This window comes from Sinocyclocheilus anshuiensis, unplaced genomic scaffold (assembly GCF_001515605.1).
Source record: "Sinocyclocheilus anshuiensis isolate Anshui unplaced genomic scaffold, SAMN03320099.WGS_v1.1 scaffold123, whole genome shotgun sequence".
In the NCBI taxonomy this organism is placed as follows: Eukaryota; Metazoa; Chordata; class Actinopteri; order Cypriniformes; family Cyprinidae; genus Sinocyclocheilus; species Sinocyclocheilus anshuiensis.
This window is the reverse complement of record NW_015552536.1, coordinates 787,112-804,772: the sequence shown is the minus strand read 5'-3', so window position 1 is coordinate 804,772 and position 17,661 is coordinate 787,112. Positions and strand designations below refer to the sequence as shown.

Sequence of the window (17,661 nt, the reverse complement as noted above, 5' to 3'; positions counted from 1 at the left end):
ACAAACAACGCATAGATCGTGTGTGTCATCGGGTGTCAAATAACGACGACACGGATGCACACATCCTCTAAACGCTTTGCTAGTGCTCGCCATAATGAATGAATAGAGATCGCTTTTACCACCGAAATGCACGCTTCAAACAAAACAGTCACTGAAGACGAAGAAGAGAATGATGTGTTCTCCCGGCGCCTATTTATACTATAGTCGCACCGGTAGTGACGTCATGGCTGTCGCCGGCCAACGTGTTGTTGGTGTTTTTTCAATGTATGCTTCAGACACGGGTCACAACGAGGCGTTCCCCATAGCGACCCCTAGAGGATGCAGTTCGAAATTCCCTTGAAAGGGAACTTCATTCACTTCAGTCACCCATAACCCAACTACAAGCTCAACTCCTCAGCACTATATGACAACCACAAGAACTTTTAACATCACAGAAATTTTTAAATGTCCAAAATTACTAACCATTAAAAACTAGGTCTTTTTCCTTCAAGTACCAGTAAAATGACTACCACAAACCTTAGTAAATTAAATGATTCATTTAAATACTCCCCTACCATAAATTTTGCATCCTACTCCAACAAATATGTACGGAATAAGGTAAGCCACAAAAATAACTGTCCACACCATTTCATCGCTAATTTTTAACTGCATGTCTTTAGTGAATCCTGACAGTAGAGAGTTTGCACTGGCACAAGCTGTTAGTAAATCTGGCCCTCACCCTTATGAGGGGCATGTTGGAAACTCAGGGGCTGTCACCGTTTTCAACTAAAATCTTGTTTTGGCCATTCATTTACACAATGCCATTTTAGAGGCCTGAAAATGCACGATTCCATTATCATCTCCGTGTAAACAAATTTGTTAAAGTGGTGGCATCTAGGGTTGGGTATCGAAAACCGGTTCCATTTTAGAACTGGTTCCAAATTTCCAAGAACCGGGTATTCGATAAGACGCGTGCATTTCGATTCTGATTAACGATTCCTGTGTTCGCATTTTAATGTGATTAAAAACGATTTAAGTGCAGGAACGGAAAGAACTTGCGCCCTGTTTGCGTGCAGCCCACACGAAGCACAAGCGCGAGCACAGAGAACAGAGGTCGCGGTACGGGTTCCCGGTTTGTGTCTGTTCTCGAACCGTTCCGTGTATTTCCACTGTAGAAAAGGCTGTTCCGGGCTGAAACCGACTTCTTTCATATTTGTAGACCAATATGCAGAAAACTACGTCAGTATATCATCAGAAACACAGCCGTTTTTGTCTTACTTGAATGTAAACAGAAGAGAAAGAAAACACACGTACAGTATTTTTTAGATCTGCGTGCGTTCGGTGTTAAAGAGACAGCAGCCTAATAAAGATCAGCTGCCTGTCATTAATGTTAATCAAATAACAAAAGAAAATCATTCACTGATCTTGACTGAATATATTTAATAAATGTAATTGATTAATCTATCTTTTATTTATGAAAAGAAAGCTATGCAGTGTTTTTAAACTTTTAATTAGTTTCTGTATCGGAAATTTTGTTCAGTTGTATTTATGATATTGCTAATTGATTTGTTTGTTCCTATCTTATTACTGACTGTTTACTTGTCTTTAACACTTTATTTGAAATTTATATTAATAGTTGTTTTTGCTGTGGTATTTTGTTTTAAAGCATAGGCAAAATTCCTCTTGCAGTGTGCTGTAGGCTGCTGATTTTTGCTCGTGTTATTCAGCTGCAACAGAATGCTTTGTAAAAAGACAATAAATGTTTTACATCTAAATGTTTGACTTAATTTTATATTGGATTTGTTATCTTATTGGAATCGAAACTAGGAATCTATAAGAATCGGAATCGATCAAATTTAAACGATACCCAACCCTAGTGGCATCACACGTTGCTTCAGCTCCGTTTAAGTAAACTGTACAAAAAAAAAAAAATTGATTACCATTGGTGTTATTTTCCTGTGGATTCCGAGTGTTTGGTAAAATGGCATTTACGGCTCAGCAGACAAAATGGAGTACAGAACAGCACAAATAAGGAAGACAGCCAACTGCCTTTAAAATGAACGGTAATGCTGATAAATGCTTTTTTTTTCCAGAAATTATAGACCTCACAACCAACTCAAACATACTTTTGTGAAATCAAACTGAATGGCAATGAAGGTACTAGTTACTACAGAGGTAACCAACACAAGGCAAAAAAAAAAAAAATTACAACTTGGTAAATGCAGCAATTGTGAATTGAATCCAAGGGTTCTCGTAAAAGAACGGTCTCAACTTTTAGTGACAAACTCAGACCACACCCCATTTTCCTTTTCATGAGTCAATTCTCAGAAACATACACCCAGGAGGAAAGAGAAAATCTCACCTCACATCATTCTGGCTTACCATATACAGTACAATGCATAATATACTCAAATCACAATGAGGAAAAACATTTAAAAAAGTACACCATGTAAACTTAAAAATAGAAATTATAAGCGTTAGTGTACAACCAAACCATCTCATTCAGAATTCGTCAGCACCATCAGCAGTCGTGAACTTAAAGAGGGAGGTGCACACAACTGAGATTATATTGTGCATATTTGCCACCATCTAGTGGCATAAGCATAGACCAAGCACGTCCAAACAAGCAAGTTTTAATAAAATAGATTTTATTTAGAAAGTCTTCTCCACTCCACAAATAAAGCATTAAAATAAACTAAAAAGTGCCTTCATGGCATTGCCACATGACTCCATAAATAATTTGTTAAAGCTCTACATAGAAATTATATTCTAGAACACTCACATATGCCTGCATAGCTGCTCAGCAAAACAATACACTGGTTTTAAAAATAAAATCTAGGAGCGGTTCTTGCTGACCCAGTGATATCGGTCCACCCTTGGACCACAGAAGGCATAGGAGGGCCTGTAACCCTTGAAACTCTTATGAGGTGGGTATGGTCCACCTAAGGAATGCTGCTGGTAGCCCTCAGAGGCATATGGCTTTCTTTTAGGGTATGTGCCCCAGTTCTGCATAGGTGGGGGCTGCCCGAACTCACTGAACTATAGATGGAGAACAGGAGCGGTTAAAACGGCGCAAATTTAAGCAACCAAGTGTTAGAAGCATGCAAAGGGACTGAAGAGTGGTTATCTGGAATTTGTTACCTGGTAGACACTGTTTGGGTTGGAAACCGTTGGGATGCATTTAGGCTTTGGGACGAAAAGACTGCTGCTGTTGCTGCTACTCACGCTGCTGCTCATGCTGGTGTTTCCTCCCTCCTCATCTGAGGAGGTTCCAGAGTGGTAGTCCGATGAAGCTCTTTCCACAGCATTATTTATCCTACGAGAGAACTCCCCATCTCTCTTTTGACCCTCCAACTGGGTAACACAAAATGGGGTTGACTTTTCACCATACCTTTAAGAAAATGAAAAAAATTTCAGTTTTAGGAAGTACTACAGTGGCACAGTCGAGTCATCAAAACCAGTATGGATTGAACACTTAAGTGACAGGCCAGCAAATCAAGTGTTACCGGCATGACACCTCTCCCGGATCAACCCAAATGGTCATTTCCTTTGGTAATCCAAGATTCTCATAAACAATGTCACTCTGCCGACAAGCACGCTCAATAACTGGGTCTCTCGTTTGAGCTTTGTTCATCCTTAGACACCTAAGAAGAAAAAAGGCCCTTGAATTAGTCCAATAAAGCACTTGATTTGCTAAAAAAAAAAAAAGTTAAGCTAGCATCAAGCTGCTCACCTAAAAGCTTGTCCTTTGGTTGGGTTTTCTGTGTACCAATGACTTTTATAATTTTCAAAGAGCACTGAGGTTAGTTCCACAGCAAGCTTCTCCCTCCTAACACGATCCAGTTTACCATGCTTCTTTGCTAGTCTTGCAATGAAAAACACTGTGGCTGCAATCTCTTCCTTCATTTTTAAATGTTGAGATGTGGAGTCAATGGGACAACATATTTGACTTTTTTTTGCTTTAAAAATAATTCAAATATAAAATCACATAAAAACAAACAACTTGCTGCTCATTAATACAGCTGCTTAGTAAGTAAATATCACTCTGTTGTTTTGCTACAGCTATGCAACGTCATCTTAAACACCACAACAAGAAATTCAGTCTCTTTCAACATCAGACAGCCTTTTAATGTCTCAGGATGCGCTCATCTGTAATTAAATTAAACAGGTGTTTCAAATTGTGGGAGGAGCTTATAATATGCAAAATCAAGTCTTATATAGTCTCTAGTTCAACAAAGTGGAATTTGTTTGTTCTTCTATCACTCTTAAAAATAAAGGTGCTTCAAAAGGTTCTTCAAGCAATGCCATAGAAGAACCATTTTTGGTTCCACAAAGAACCATTCAGTCAAAGGTTCTTTAAAGAACCATATCTTTCTTACCTTTTTATAATCTGAAGAACCTTCTTTCGCCACAAAGAACCTTTTGTGAAACAGAAAGGTTCTTCAGATGTTAAAGGTTCTTTATGGAACCATTTAGACAAAAAGGTTCTTCTATGGCATCGTGAAGCACCTTTATTTTTAAGAGTGTAACTGTTTGTGTGAGCTACCAAAGAAATGACAAATGTGTGACCTAAATTAAATGCCATGTTGAACCAATATACTGTAGACAAATATTGTAAATGAGTGTGAATATATTTTGCTGTCTGCACTCCCACTTATAAGCATGATATCGGGTTGCTTTTAGACAGGCCCGGAGATTGATTAATTTAATAGGCCTAGTTCACAACAAATAAAACAAGGACATAAAGTAGAAATATGTCTAGCTACAGAACAATTGACAAAACCTGTTCCTTAATGTGGCCTGCAAGGACATAATACGCTTTCTTTTTTCTGTTTGCCTCTGCACTCCCACTTATAAGCATGATATCGGGTTGCTTTTAGACAGGCCCGGAGATTGATTAATTTAATAGGCCTAGTTCACAACAAATAAAACAAGGACATAAAGTAGAAATATGTCTAGCTACAGAACAATTGACAAAACCTGTTGTTCCTTAATGTGGCCTGCAAGGACATAATACGTTTTCTTTTTTCTGTTTGCCTAGTCCCTCTGGGCAAGCCTAGACCTGTCTTCACGTGGACTAAGTGGTCTCTTAGGTAACCTAGTCCAGAAAACCATTGTCCACTATACACACTGTGCAGCATTGCCTACCAACAGTTAACAACATAGATAGAGTTCAGTGTTGACAGAGATATGGGCCTCAGAGGCAGTTTGCCGTCTCCAAGCCTCATTATGCTTGACTTCTGTTTCTTTCAACCTAAGGAATGATAACAGGTAACGGTTTAGCAATGTATAGGCTACTTTAATCATTAGATATTAGGCTACTGTGGATAATAAAACTCATAATTCTTACTCTAAAACTTGATTGACTGAGCAGCGTTCGAAGCCGTTGAAATAAGCACATTCTAAGTGGCTGTTGCTTGGCAACAACCATAAACAGAGTTTGTAGAAGTATATTACGTGGTGGGAGAATTATTATTATTATTATCACCTGTGATGAATAGTCGGACAGTAAATAAATTAATATTATCGATTGCAAAGAAAAAAAATATTGTTAATATTTATTGAAAATAATTTTCTTAAGAGCTCATTAGTTTAAGTTAATTAAGTGCATTCCACTGATTTTGCGCCGATATAGTTTCCCTCTTTGTACGGCGCTCATCTCAGTATTTTCCTGGGAGGAATAGCGCCGTGGTTCGCGCTCAAGTGGCTCCCGCCTCGGATGGCGCTCAATTTGAACATACAATATCAGCATTGGCTATAAATACAAACAGCATGTGGTGGAATCCAACGCAGAGGGACCATGCAAGATGATGGGGCGACACAGAGAGCTCCCGATGAGTTTCTTTAGGTAAGATTGCCTCACTTTAAAAGTTTTGAGTGCTTGCGTTGTCCGCAACTAGTTATAAACTGATTTAAAGGCATCTACCCGACCTGGAGATGTGACGTCAGCAGGGTCGTAACATAGCTAGATGAACACAAACCTGAGAGAGTTAAGAAGGTGACTTAACACTGCAATACTAAAATTATTATTGTTTGTTATGCCTCAGTAATCAGTGGATATTACTTATTTCTTCGACTTGGGTATGTGAATTAGCCTACATATTTGAAATCGTTATTGTTATGCTGACTTATTTTGTTTATCTTCTTTAGGATAACATGATTCAAATATATTCGTGTGCTGATATATTAACCTGTTGGGGTTGGTTTGTAGGCAGTGTTGTTAGCTGATTGTTTTATATAAACTACAATCACTAACCATACTGCCAACACAATGACCTACAAGGAAACACATAGCTGATACAATTATTTGATATCTGTTTTTCTGACAGCGTTTATGCGTTGTATTGGTCTATTTGTAATTTACAGTCCAGCCTTTGTGAGATGCAAAAAAAAAAAAACATTCTGCCAGAGAATATACTGTGTGGTCATCAGGCAGTGTAGTTAGTTGATTACAATCCTTATAGCAATCACTAACCTCACTACCAGGTGAAGGCCAGTTATAAAACAACATACAATTATATAACAGTTTGTTTTTGCTGTTTTTATTTGTAATTTTTGTAATGCATACCTACATCATCCAATAAATTGAAACATATCACACTTTGTTCTAATTTGTCTGATTAGATTTAGCGATCATTTTTTTATTTTCTGTATATGAATATTTTAAATATGCTATTGACTATTTTCAATTTTTTTCAATTTCTATTTTCCGTGAAGGCATTTTATGTATTTACGGTTCATAGCTGTAGGCCTATTCGTTTTGATATAATGTTAACAACCTTGTAATTGTAAAAAAATAATAATAATAATAATAAATAAATGGGTTTTTCATTTAGGCAAGTGCACATTGTTACGCAAAGACACAACTCTATCAATATACATATCATTTTAATCTTAAAATAAGGTAATTCTACTTACAAAAACATGTAGGGTAACAATATTACTGTGTAAGTATGTATTGTTTTAGGATATTATACAGATTTTCATTGTAAATCATTCGGTCATTCATACGTTTTACTCACAAAACATATTCTACTGCATTAAGTACTAATTAATTAAGTAATTTAAAAGATCGTCCGTTAAATTGTCTCGTCTAATATAGTACAGAAACTAACAGTTATTTATTTATTTATTTTTTAATTCCCGTCAGAACAGAAGTATGGAAGTATCTCTTTATTATGTAATTCCTCACACACTTCCGTTTATATGGAGCGTTTAGTTACCTTGGCAACCGTAACACATGCCTGGTTACCTATTGCTAGAGCAGCAAGCTCGCTAACTATTATGACTGAAGAACTAGACAAAGAGGTTTTGGACAGTATTGCAGAAATCGACAAACTTTATACAGTATTTGATGGAGCGTCTCAAGAAGATGTGGCATATGCAAAGGTTTTCTGGAGCTCCCTTTCCCTGCAGCCACCAATAGAGTCTCGGCTCGTTTCTGCTGACATCAGGCAGCGGTTGAAAGTTGCGAAGACCCCGAACTGTAAGTGTGCCGTTCAGTACGTGCGCGTATTGCATACAATTGTATTGTACAGTGCTTAACAAATTTATTAGAACACTACCACCCAATGTAAGGTTTGTGCCACAGCTGCCCTAAACTAACAGTAGCCTATTGGTGATTACCAAAATCATTTTTATGTTTCTGTAATGGTTAATCCACACCAGTAGGCTAAGCACAGATATTTTAGGAATCTGTTAAAAACTTGTTTAAAACTAAAGATTGTATTGTCATTTATTAGGTGAATAACAAACTGAAACAACTCTTTATTCACCCATAATAACTTACTATTTTGTATGGCCTTCTTTGGCCTTGATAACAACTTGTATTTTTGCTGGCATTGTTTTTATGCTTTTCCACAGTCTCTGTTGTTATTGACTGTAATTGTGCATCTGAATAAAAATTAATAATAATAAAGTGCTGTACTATTTTTTTCTGCCTTTCTTGTAAAACAGTACATTCAAAAAGTCATGCATTACAACAATAATTATATTTTAGCATTAGAAACACTTCTGTGACTAAAGAGCTTACACATACTGGTGTGGATTAAATAACAGAAACATAAATAATTATTTTGGTAATCACCAATACTGTTAGTTTAGAGCATGTGGCACAAATCTTGTGGTGGTGCTCTAAAAATTTGTTAAGCACTGTACATTGCAAACTTGTATAAATGAGCTGTAAAAAAAAAAAAAACATGAAATAAAAATCATAAAACAAAACTCAACAGGAATGCAGACTTCGAGGGCCAGAGTTGAGAACCCCTGTTTAAGTCTTTAAATATGGTTCAAATTTTTTGGTGGCACATGAAAAAACTGAAATAAAATCAGATAAAGTTGAGTAATCCTTTGTTGTTTTATTTTTAGCCACAAATGCTACTGCAAAGCAAGCGTCATGGTCAAGTAAGTATAGAATAGGTGTTTGTGAGCGTAATGTATTTTTCTTAATCTGATTTGGCCTTTTTGTTTGCTTGCTTGGTAGAGAGGGATGATGAAATCCAGCAGGATGCTTACTTAAAGCAAAAGGAAGAGGAGAGACAGAAATACATGGAGATGGTGAGGTCTCAGTGGCACATGAACATGCTTATGAATTTGATTAATTTCATTAAAAGGTTATTTTTTTGAGTAATTAGGCAAATGGTGCAAGATGATGATTATTTTGTAGTAATCATTTGTATATTTTGTATAAAAGTTTTTTTTTTTATTTGTAGACTAGGGCTATATATAGTTCAGTGTGGTTTCAATTCAGTTCAATAACTGTGTAAAGTTAATCAATTATAACACAAGTTCAATTCAGCCATAATCAGTTCTACAGAAGGCAGTAGTGTTGTTATTCTGCTCAAGTCAGTTCATGTTGATTGAGTTCAGCTCAATAACAGTGTCGTTGTTGCAAAATGTGTCCATTATAAAACAAATAAATTCATCTATAAAGCAGCTCCACAGAAGACAGTAGTTTCTGCATTCAGCTGAATTCAGTTGAGCTTTGTTCTGGTCCGATAGTGTCAGTGCAGTCAAGTTGATAAGTCTTTTAAATCCTATAAGAATAAATGTACTTGGAATTGCAGCTGGGTGCGGAATTATCTAGCTTGCGTGGGTTGTGAGTCGGCATGGCTCCAGCGCGGATGAATCTCATGTTCTGAAGAGTATGCGTGGCAGTCAGTCACCGCACCGGTGTGGATATTTACTGTACTTCACAATCACAGATTCTAGCCTACGTCTTGGAATATGACCCAAATAAGAATTTTCACCGTATATTGCCATCTGAACAAGTAAGTAACACGTCTGCCACGTTTGTTCTGACCACCTGAGGAAAAAAGCATTACCATAAATCTCGCTACAAAATGGTGATTAAATCTAAAGATCGGTTAGCTCATATCACAACAAACCATTCAAATTATTATTATTGTTATACTTTATTCTCAAATTATTAATGTTAACAACATCAGCATTGGTGACTATGAGTATAGTGTGTATTAGCGTGTAGATTTCAATTTCTGCACAGTCAAATCTAATTGTCATACTCTTGTATGAAATTCTCATATTAAGAAATTCTTTTAACCCAAAAAACAAATTGTGCTCCCTTCGAATTGGTTTTCTTTAAAATACAAATCTTTGTAATCCCAGGCTATCTGTAATCAGAAGCACATTTATAACTGGAGTATAATTGAATTTCATTCACATGTGTTTCATAAACACATAATCCTTTCTGGATTACAATCCGCCATCAAAATGATACATTTAATTATTCTAGCTGCTGTGAGAAAAGGCTATAAACGATCAGCCACCTGCAGGATCCTCACATGCGATAGCCTAGTAGCCGGGACAACTTCTTTATGTTTACAGAAGTGACGTAATGACGTAGCAGCATGCTCGAATTTCCCGCGAAAACATACCCATACCACTCAAATTAGAAAACATTATTATAAGCTAACCGTTGTGAATCGGGCTAAAGTAAGGCGATAGTTTCAAACACTGGCTGATTATGTACTTGCTCAAATATTGATTTCGGATTATTTTTAAACAAAAAAAAGTTACAGACTGCAGCTTTAACAAAAATGTTAAATGTATAATGTGAAATTTAAATTTAGTAAAGTTTGGATTTATCTTTTTTTTTCATGGAAATTTTGCTATTTTTATGAACACAGTGGCACTTGCTCTACATATTGCAAGCACATAGAGCTGTGGCGTAGTGGGCAGCACAATGTGACAGCTCTTTAGGGTAGTTGCAACATACAGTAGATGTGTAGTAGTTGCTGGGTGTTTAAGGGTCAGGGTAGGGTTGCACCACCCATTCGTAAATTCTTAAATTAGAACTTTAAGTCCACAATAGAGGCTTACTACTAGCAGTTTGTGACTAAATCTATACATTTTTCAGTTGCACCAGTTGTTTGTAAGGCAGGACGTAGCTAGTAGTTCATGAGCTCTCAGTAAAGTAATGCATAGTCGCATAATATGACGTTTACCCTAAATGATCCAATAGAAGCCTTCAAATACGCAAACAGAACTTGTTTAAATGCTGTGAATTTCAGTTTATCTTTCATTCTAACTTCTTTTGCCTTGCGTAACTAACGGTAAAAATACATTTCCATTAAAAACGATACTACTTAATCATGACTAACATTAGCCTATAGGTAAGCTATTTTTATATGTAACCTAAATAACATTCAGAAACTGTAATTGCAATATAATATAAGGATCAATAAATACTGAAAGAAAAAAAACATAAGAAAAATTCCATTTATTTATTATTTATTTGACATGCAGCGCAATACAGACCGAAGCACACGTAGGCGCACTGTGGATGTGGTGTTGAAGAAGCGCTAAAAAAGAAAGTACGTTTATTAACATATTTTTCTCTCTCTTAATTTGTATGCGAGTGTAAATGTCAGAAGCATCATATACTGTATGTCTAAAGGATTGAAGGTTGTCGGGTACAAGAAAAGCATAATGATGCAGTTCATTCAGTCTTATTCCAGGTCTCCAGGTCCAGATCGAGTTACCCTTCAACTAAGTGTAATGGTGCAACGAAAAAATATTTAGTAGTGCATAAGTTTTAACTAAGTGCAGATTTATGTCAAAACTAGGCTAAGTTGTAACTTGCATACAGCTGGTGCAACCAGCCCCGGACCACAAGCTCAATACACTACACATGTAAGAATGTCAAGTAAAAGGACCTGATTTAGTAAGGTAATTAGCACTTCTGAGAAGCAAAAACAATAAGAAAGATTGAGAGATGTGGCATAATTTAGTGAATTGAAAATACACATTAAGTCAGATGTGTGGCTCCTGCTTCTGTCTTGATTCTCTCTTTGCTGTGAAATCTTTATTTCTAGACAGTGCATTGCAGCATGAAGAACTAATGAGCCAGCCTGTGGAGGGCAGTTATGGATCTCTAATGAAAGATGATTTGAGATCAGCGGGGTTTCTAAGTGTAGATCTGGCAGGCTGGATTTGCCGGTTTTAGAGTAGCTCTCAGTAAGCCACATAAGCAAAATGAGTCTCTGAGGAGCATCACAGATAATTTAAGATCACAACATAAAATGGAACTCTGGTATAAAGTTTTTAATGGTGCAAGCACGTTTTAAAAGCAAGCATCACTATTACATGTTAATTATACTTTGATGCCAGGAATCTGAACACACTCATAACCCTAAACTTTGCCGCATAACTCATCCTGCACCTGATATGCTGTGCTTCATATTACCAGGCAGTTACTGTGCTGATTGATAGTACACTTTCAGTGCTTTCAAACAGAGGTATCCCATAAGTCTGCAGATTTAATTTAAAGGTTTCCATTGCTGTCTGACTCGTGTAAATTTTCTCGCAGAGGAGTCAATTGTAATGCTATCCAGCAGGCAGAATCCTTAAGAGCCTGCTTACCGCTCTTAAGCCCTACATTTGTGCAGTGATGAATCTCTCCGCATAGCTACTTTCTCTCCCAACACTGCACTAACCACATCTACTAATCGGATTAGCAGGAAATCACTGGTCTTGCCGATCAATTCATCTGCGTATAAGAATAAGGAAGCATTGATTTGTCCCTTTTCTGGCATTGCTGGGGCAAGAAACTCGTCATTTTGCTTTACAGACTAAAGAATCTGCACTTGCCACAGAACCTAAGCATATTGTGAGCATTAAGTTTGGGGCCATATTAGGTTATGCAAAATATGATTTTTAGTATTTATTCATAGACTTGGATCATTATAATGACACAAAGCTTCAATTCATTGAAATTCTTCAATGATAGTTGACATGTGTCCATGAATTTTGTGTTTTAATTTAGTATCCCAATTTTAGGGTAAAATCATTTACATGCAGTGGTGTCCAAATGTCAGAGAAAATATCCTTTTATTTTTTTATCTCTTTTTTTAATGAAGATTAAATTATCAGTATACCACTGAACAGAATGTCTTAGTGTTTAGTATGTGCCCCCTTAATGAGAGCAGCACTCCAGCTGTGTGAACTTCACAATATGTATAAAACCTGGTTGTTCTCCAGCATGATCTTCAGCTTCAGTGGAGCGTGTAATGAAGTGCATCTGACCATTTGTATAAATGAGTACAATTTTATTTATTTTTTAGTCACCTTGATAGTGCAGAATCTTATAATATAAAAATATCTTTATTGAAAATAAAAATACTTTTTTAAAATGTTCAGTTTACTTCCCAATTAAAAAAATACCACTGTAGGATACCACTGTATATGTATAAGGAAATGTCTTAGGTCATCTACTGGTTGCTATTTCTACATTTTTACCATCACTTTTTTGCCATCACTCTTTTATTTTAAATGGTCTTGCTGCCTGCAGTGTGACATAAATAAAAGTACATATTACATATTAATTTGAGATCATACAAAAACTGTAAGTTTAGCAGGGTTACTAAAACTAAAACTATTAAAACATTTTTTGTTAATTTAAATAAACCTGAAAATAAACAAACAAACATTGCCAAGGCAACATTTCCATTTTTTTTTTTTAGTTTGTCAAAGCACTAAAATTACTAATAGTTTTACTTGTAATTACTACAAAAAATGGCAAAAGCACATGCATAAAAAAAATATTAAAAATGTAATGAAAGATTCAAATGAAAACTGAAAGTACTATGTTAAAAAGCTAAATCAAAATATTAATAAAAATATAATAGTATATAATAGCTTTAGATTATACTTCAAACCTAATAACACTATTGTTGCTTGTCAGCTGCCCCAATACAGTTTACCATCTCCATGTGCTATACTCTAGCATTCCACATTCTACATAAGCTGGTGTTGCATGTGTCATTCATCTCCTTGCATCTGAAGATAGCATGTTCAGCAGGGCAGTGGGCAGTGGGCAGTGCCCTCCCTGTAATGTCTGCTTTCCCACTGTGAGTAATCAACCTGGAAACCCCAAGATGGATGGCCCTCTGGAGGACAGATCCATTTTATGAGATTACTCTTAGCTAATTAACCTTATTCCCAAACCCTCTGAATCAAAGGGTTATACATTGGAGGTTTTCAAAAAAAAAAATTGGCTTTGTCAAAGAAACTGAATTCAAAATGTTTTGAAGTCAGTTTTCTATGTTGTTCTATTATTGTAATGTTTAATACAGTGTGGGGAAAATGTAATCATACTCCAGCCTGCTCTAATGTTATTTTGCCGATGCATTGTACTCTTCCACAACTCCATTTGATTTAGTTTTAGCAGTATGACAAATGTTTACACTGGGTGATAATAATCAACAGAGACATTACATTACATTATTATAACTGATTAACCTGCCATAAAATGGCATTGGCTTGAAAAATGGTTATAGTGTACAAGCATGTAATGGATTTAATGAAATGACATTAAGAGCAGCCAGAAACTATGGGCGCTAAATCAAAATTATGAGGCTTGTTTAGTAAGTGCAGCTGTCGGCTGGTATACTCGGACAGCTGCTGCCTATTCAGCAGTGCTGTTATACTCTATAAAAGTGTATGTATCCTTCACCATCTTTTACAGATGGGCATCAATGAAGGTGTTGGTAGATACTGTAAATTCAGTAACTAATATGCAGTGTGCCCTGGTTGTGCATTTACATGACGTATATATTTAGTATTTGTCTTAAACTAAACTAAAACTATTACAACAATTGTTAATTTAAATAAAGCTAAAATAAAATAGAAATTTTAGATGAAAAACAGTTTGCCAAATCAACCTTTCTCATTTAGTCTAATAATAAAGGAATAGTACTTCCAAAAATTAAAATTGTTTTCATTTATTTACCCTCAAGTTGTTCCAAACCTGTATGATGGTAGCCATTGACTTCCATTGTTTTTGGGTTTTTTTCAAACTATGGAAGTCAATGGCTTCCACCAACTGTTCGGTTACCAACATTTTTCAAAATATCTTCTTTTGTTCTCAACAAAAGAAAGAAACTGATACGGGTTTGGAACAAGTTGAGGGTGAGTAAATGATGACAAAATTTTCATTTTTTGGTGAACTATATCCCTTTAAGGATTAAAATAACTAACTGGAAATAAATACAAAAAACAAGACTTAAACTAAGATAAAAATGAATTAAACCTGAATAATAATAATAATAATAATAATAAAATTACAAAATCACAAAAAAATTTAACTAAAATTCAAATGAAAACTGACAATATAAAAATAATAGCTAACTCAAAGTATTAATAAAACTATACATAAATAATACTAATATAACACCAATATTTAGCAATTATAAAATAATTTTTGCTTAAATAGTTTTTAATTCATTATAGTATTATACTTCAGCAACTGTTATGCAATGTACCATGGTTCTTCATTTACTTACATATTTCATATTTGTGTTAGGCCAAGAAACGAGACCAGATTATTGCCCTTCTGAAAAAGCAGAGGGATGAGCGAATTAAGGTAAGAAATATACTTGGAAAGAAGTACTTGGCCCCATTAGCTTAAAACATCCTCTCAGGTCTCTCCGTTCAGTTTGTATCAACCTAAGCCTCATCTTGGGTCTTCTGCTAACACAGCCATTGCATATTTGGATGCTGCAGGACAGGATTCCTCAGACAGCCAAGTGTTTTATTCCTCTCCCATTCATTAGAGTGCTCTCTCTCCTTTCCTCAGCACTTTTTCCCTAGAGCCTCAGCATTTCTTAGGGCACCCTCCCCTATAGAGGAGGAGAGGAAAGGAGGGGTGGGCTTCTTCAATACTTTGATGACTCTCCGAGGAGCAGCCAGATGATTATGGGGTGATGGTGCTTTATCCAGCCCCTGCTGAGTACTTTACAAGCCTAATACAAGCTGCACCGAAGTCAGTTGTTTTTAGTTGTGTTTATTCATTTTGGGTGCTTGGATGTGATGTTATGCATCTCAGTTTTGGCTGTATAATGTACAGAGCTATATTTTTAATGATACTGAAAAGTTTCCACGTTTAAGTGTTAATAGACATATACATTCACTTGTTTTAGTTTGAAAATATTTTCACTCAGAAATTGCTAGTAAATTTCACAAATAAAAGAAACGGCAAATAACACATGTGAAATTTTGATGTAGAAAGACTGAAATTATATTTTCTTTTTAAACATGCATCAATAATCACCATGTTCAAAAAATATTTTTTTACAGTGTACATACCTTACTGTTCAAAAGTCTGGGGTCTCTGTTTTTTTAGATTAACATTATTCAGCAAGGATGCAATGACAATAAAGACATTTATAATATTAAATAAGATTTCTAATAATAAATCTGAAGAAGAAGAATGAGTATGATGATAAGCAATATTTCTCAAGCACCAAATCAGTATATTAGAATGATTTCTGAGAATCATGTGGCACTAAAGATAAAATATACAAATATTAATATATAATAAAACAAAACATTTATTTTAAATGTTAATATTATTATGTATTAAATTATTAGATTTTTATTAAAATTATTGTAAAGCAATATTACTGTTTTTACTGTATTTTTGATCAAATAAATGTAGCCTTGGTGAGCATATCTGATTTCAATTTTTACTATAAAACAAACAAAAACTGATTAAAAATTTAATGTGCATGTTGTTATTTTTGAGTCCCTTGTTTTTAATGTCATGCAGACTTAATACAGGTTTGATGTATGTTCTCAACAGAAGGAGATGATTTCCTACCGAAACAAACCAAGAAAAGGCAACCTAGTGGAAAAAATGTATGTTATTTCTCTTCTCTGTCAGATATTAACATACTGTATCTGATTATAATTTCATCTGGAAAATTATCTTTTACTGCATCGTTTGCAACTTATAGATACCAGTGCAATAAATTTTTTTACAATTAATTTTACAATGTATTACTGCATTCAATAAAGTAATAGTAATTGTGTGCTTAATAGAAATTTACTGCTGTGGACAGCATAAGGGGAGCTATTCCGTTGATGCTGCTACTGTAAATCACATCCAATTATAAAAGGGAAAAGCACACAGGCCCTCACCCCCAAATATTATTTAAACAGGTAAACTGGTAAGGAGGAAAATGGTTTGTCAGTTTGAAAGAGAGGGAAATTGCTGACAGTTTCTAACATTTTCATTATTATATGGATTCTTAGCCTACTAAAATTGATTTCCAGACCCAGTGATGAAGGGTTATTGGAAAACCAGCGTAGTCTTAAATTGAGGCTTGGATATTGATCTGAAATCTGTCTGATCTTTTCTGCTCTGTACAGACAGCACAAACCTGCATTGATTACCTGTCCTATTATCCAAAACAATTCCCTTTCTTATAAATGCATCATTGCAAAATCCTTTATTTAATGTCATGTAGGGAGACTGTGCGGTAGATTGGTTTCTAGCAACATTAAATTAAATGCGGAAGCTTGACACATATTACAATAATGCTCAGATTAACTTGTGTGCTGCACCTGCAACACTGCAAAACATAAAATGCATGTTCTTTTATAAAGTAAAATCAGATAATGTTTTATATAATAAACCAAGTGGATTTTGAAAACACCATGAAATCATTTGTGTGTTCTGTGTAGATTGGCTCCCAAGACCCTTTCATCATCTGTGAATGAGGACCGGAAAGAAGTTCAGAAGCTCCAGTAAACATAGTGATGATATTAAAGACTAGTCCCAAATTTGAAACATATAATGTGTCATTTTATCATAGGAAATAGACTAATGTTTAAGAAGTTTACTTACAATGCAGCTAGACTAGCTACATTTGTTTATCATTGTCTTAAACACTTCAAATATTAAAATATTAAGGCCAGTGACCCTTACGAAAAAGAAGTTTATTCAAGTGTGCTATTAGTATATAGTTCGCGCAAAATCGTTCCAGTACTTTAGTACTGTACATTTAGTTCTGGAACTAAAGCGGTGCGAAAGGCCCTAAAGTGTACGAAAAATGCTACTACAAGTATTTAATTCGAAAACTATCAGTATTCATATAAGTTCACTTTTAGTATAGTTGCAGTACAAGCTAAAAATATTGTTGTAAACTAGTTGTGTACTTAAAGTTTACTACTGTTATACTTAAAGTATACTTTTATATACTAGAAAGTGGGCCAATTTAGTCCCAAGGAGTATTGAAATAGTACACTTACAAGTATACTACTAGTACACTGATATCTGTATACTTGCTACATAAAGTATACTTAAAAATATACTTGAACTTTACTTAAGTATACTTAATAAAATAAACTTGAAGTATACTACTTTCTGGTAAGGGGAGCACT

General features: G+C 35.1%; 2 protein-coding genes and 1 long non-coding RNA gene across 3 annotated transcripts; 1 reads left to right on the top strand and 2 right to left on the bottom strand.

Annotated features, from left to right (window-relative positions):
* Positions 1 to 2,244: 2,244 nt before the first annotated feature.
* Positions 2,245 to 4,096, bottom strand: btg4 (B-cell translocation gene 4). Its single transcript, XM_016454069.1, has 4 exons — positions 3,713 to 4,096; positions 3,486 to 3,623; positions 3,121 to 3,370; positions 2,245 to 3,018 (listed from the first exon to the last, which is right to left on the bottom strand). Exons 1-4 carry the CDS (start codon positions 3,883 to 3,885, stop codon positions 2,815 to 2,817), a joined length of 765 nt encoding a protein of 254 aa, XP_016309555.1. The 5' UTR covers positions 3,886 to 4,096; the 3' UTR covers positions 2,245 to 2,814.
* A 95-nt stretch (positions 4,097 to 4,191) lies between these two features.
* On the bottom strand, positions 4,192 to 7,832 carry LOC107663765 (uncharacterized). Its single transcript, XR_001631378.1, has 3 exons — positions 7,765 to 7,832; positions 6,991 to 6,996; positions 4,192 to 4,203 (listed from the first exon to the last, which is right to left on the bottom strand). It is a non-coding gene; the product is annotated as an uncharacterized LOC107663765 (long non-coding RNA).
* On the top strand, positions 7,264 to 17,188 carry hoatz (HOATZ cilia and flagella associated protein). Its single transcript, XM_016454073.1, has 6 exons — positions 7,264 to 7,465; positions 8,347 to 8,382; positions 8,462 to 8,535; positions 14,801 to 14,860; positions 16,079 to 16,134; positions 16,963 to 17,188. Exons 1-6 carry the CDS (start codon positions 7,264 to 7,266, stop codon positions 17,027 to 17,029), a joined length of 495 nt encoding a protein of 164 aa, XP_016309559.1. The 3' UTR covers positions 17,030 to 17,188.
* Positions 17,189 to 17,661: the final 473 nt, after the last annotated feature.

What these genes read in the sequence shown, in the direction of transcription:
- btg4 (XM_016454069.1), bottom strand. Translation starts at nt 3,885, where the DNA reads ATGAAGGAAGAGATTGCAGCCACAGTGTTTTTCATTGCAAGACTAGCA. An exon ending in ACCAAAGGACAAGCTTTTAG is followed by an intron (nt 3,624 to 3,712) that starts GTGAGCAGCTTG and finishes TTTTCTTCTTAG; the next exon opens with GTGTCTAAGGATGAACAAAG. An exon ending in ACCCAAACAGTGTCTACCAG is followed by an intron (nt 3,019 to 3,120) that starts GTAACAAATTCC and finishes CTCCATCTATAG; the next exon opens with TTCAGTGAGTTCGGGCAGCC.
- hoatz (XM_016454073.1), top strand. Translation starts at nt 7,264, where the DNA reads ATGACTGAAGAACTAGACAAAGAGGTTTTGGACAGTATTGCAGAAATC. An exon ending in AGTTGCGAAGACCCCGAACT is followed by an intron (nt 7,466 to 8,346) that starts GTAAGTGTGCCG and finishes TTTTATTTTTAG; the next exon opens with CCACAAATGCTACTGCAAAG. An exon ending in AAAGCAAGCGTCATGGTCAA is followed by an intron (nt 8,383 to 8,461) that starts GTAAGTATAGAA and finishes CTTGCTTGGTAG; the next exon opens with AGAGGGATGATGAAATCCAG.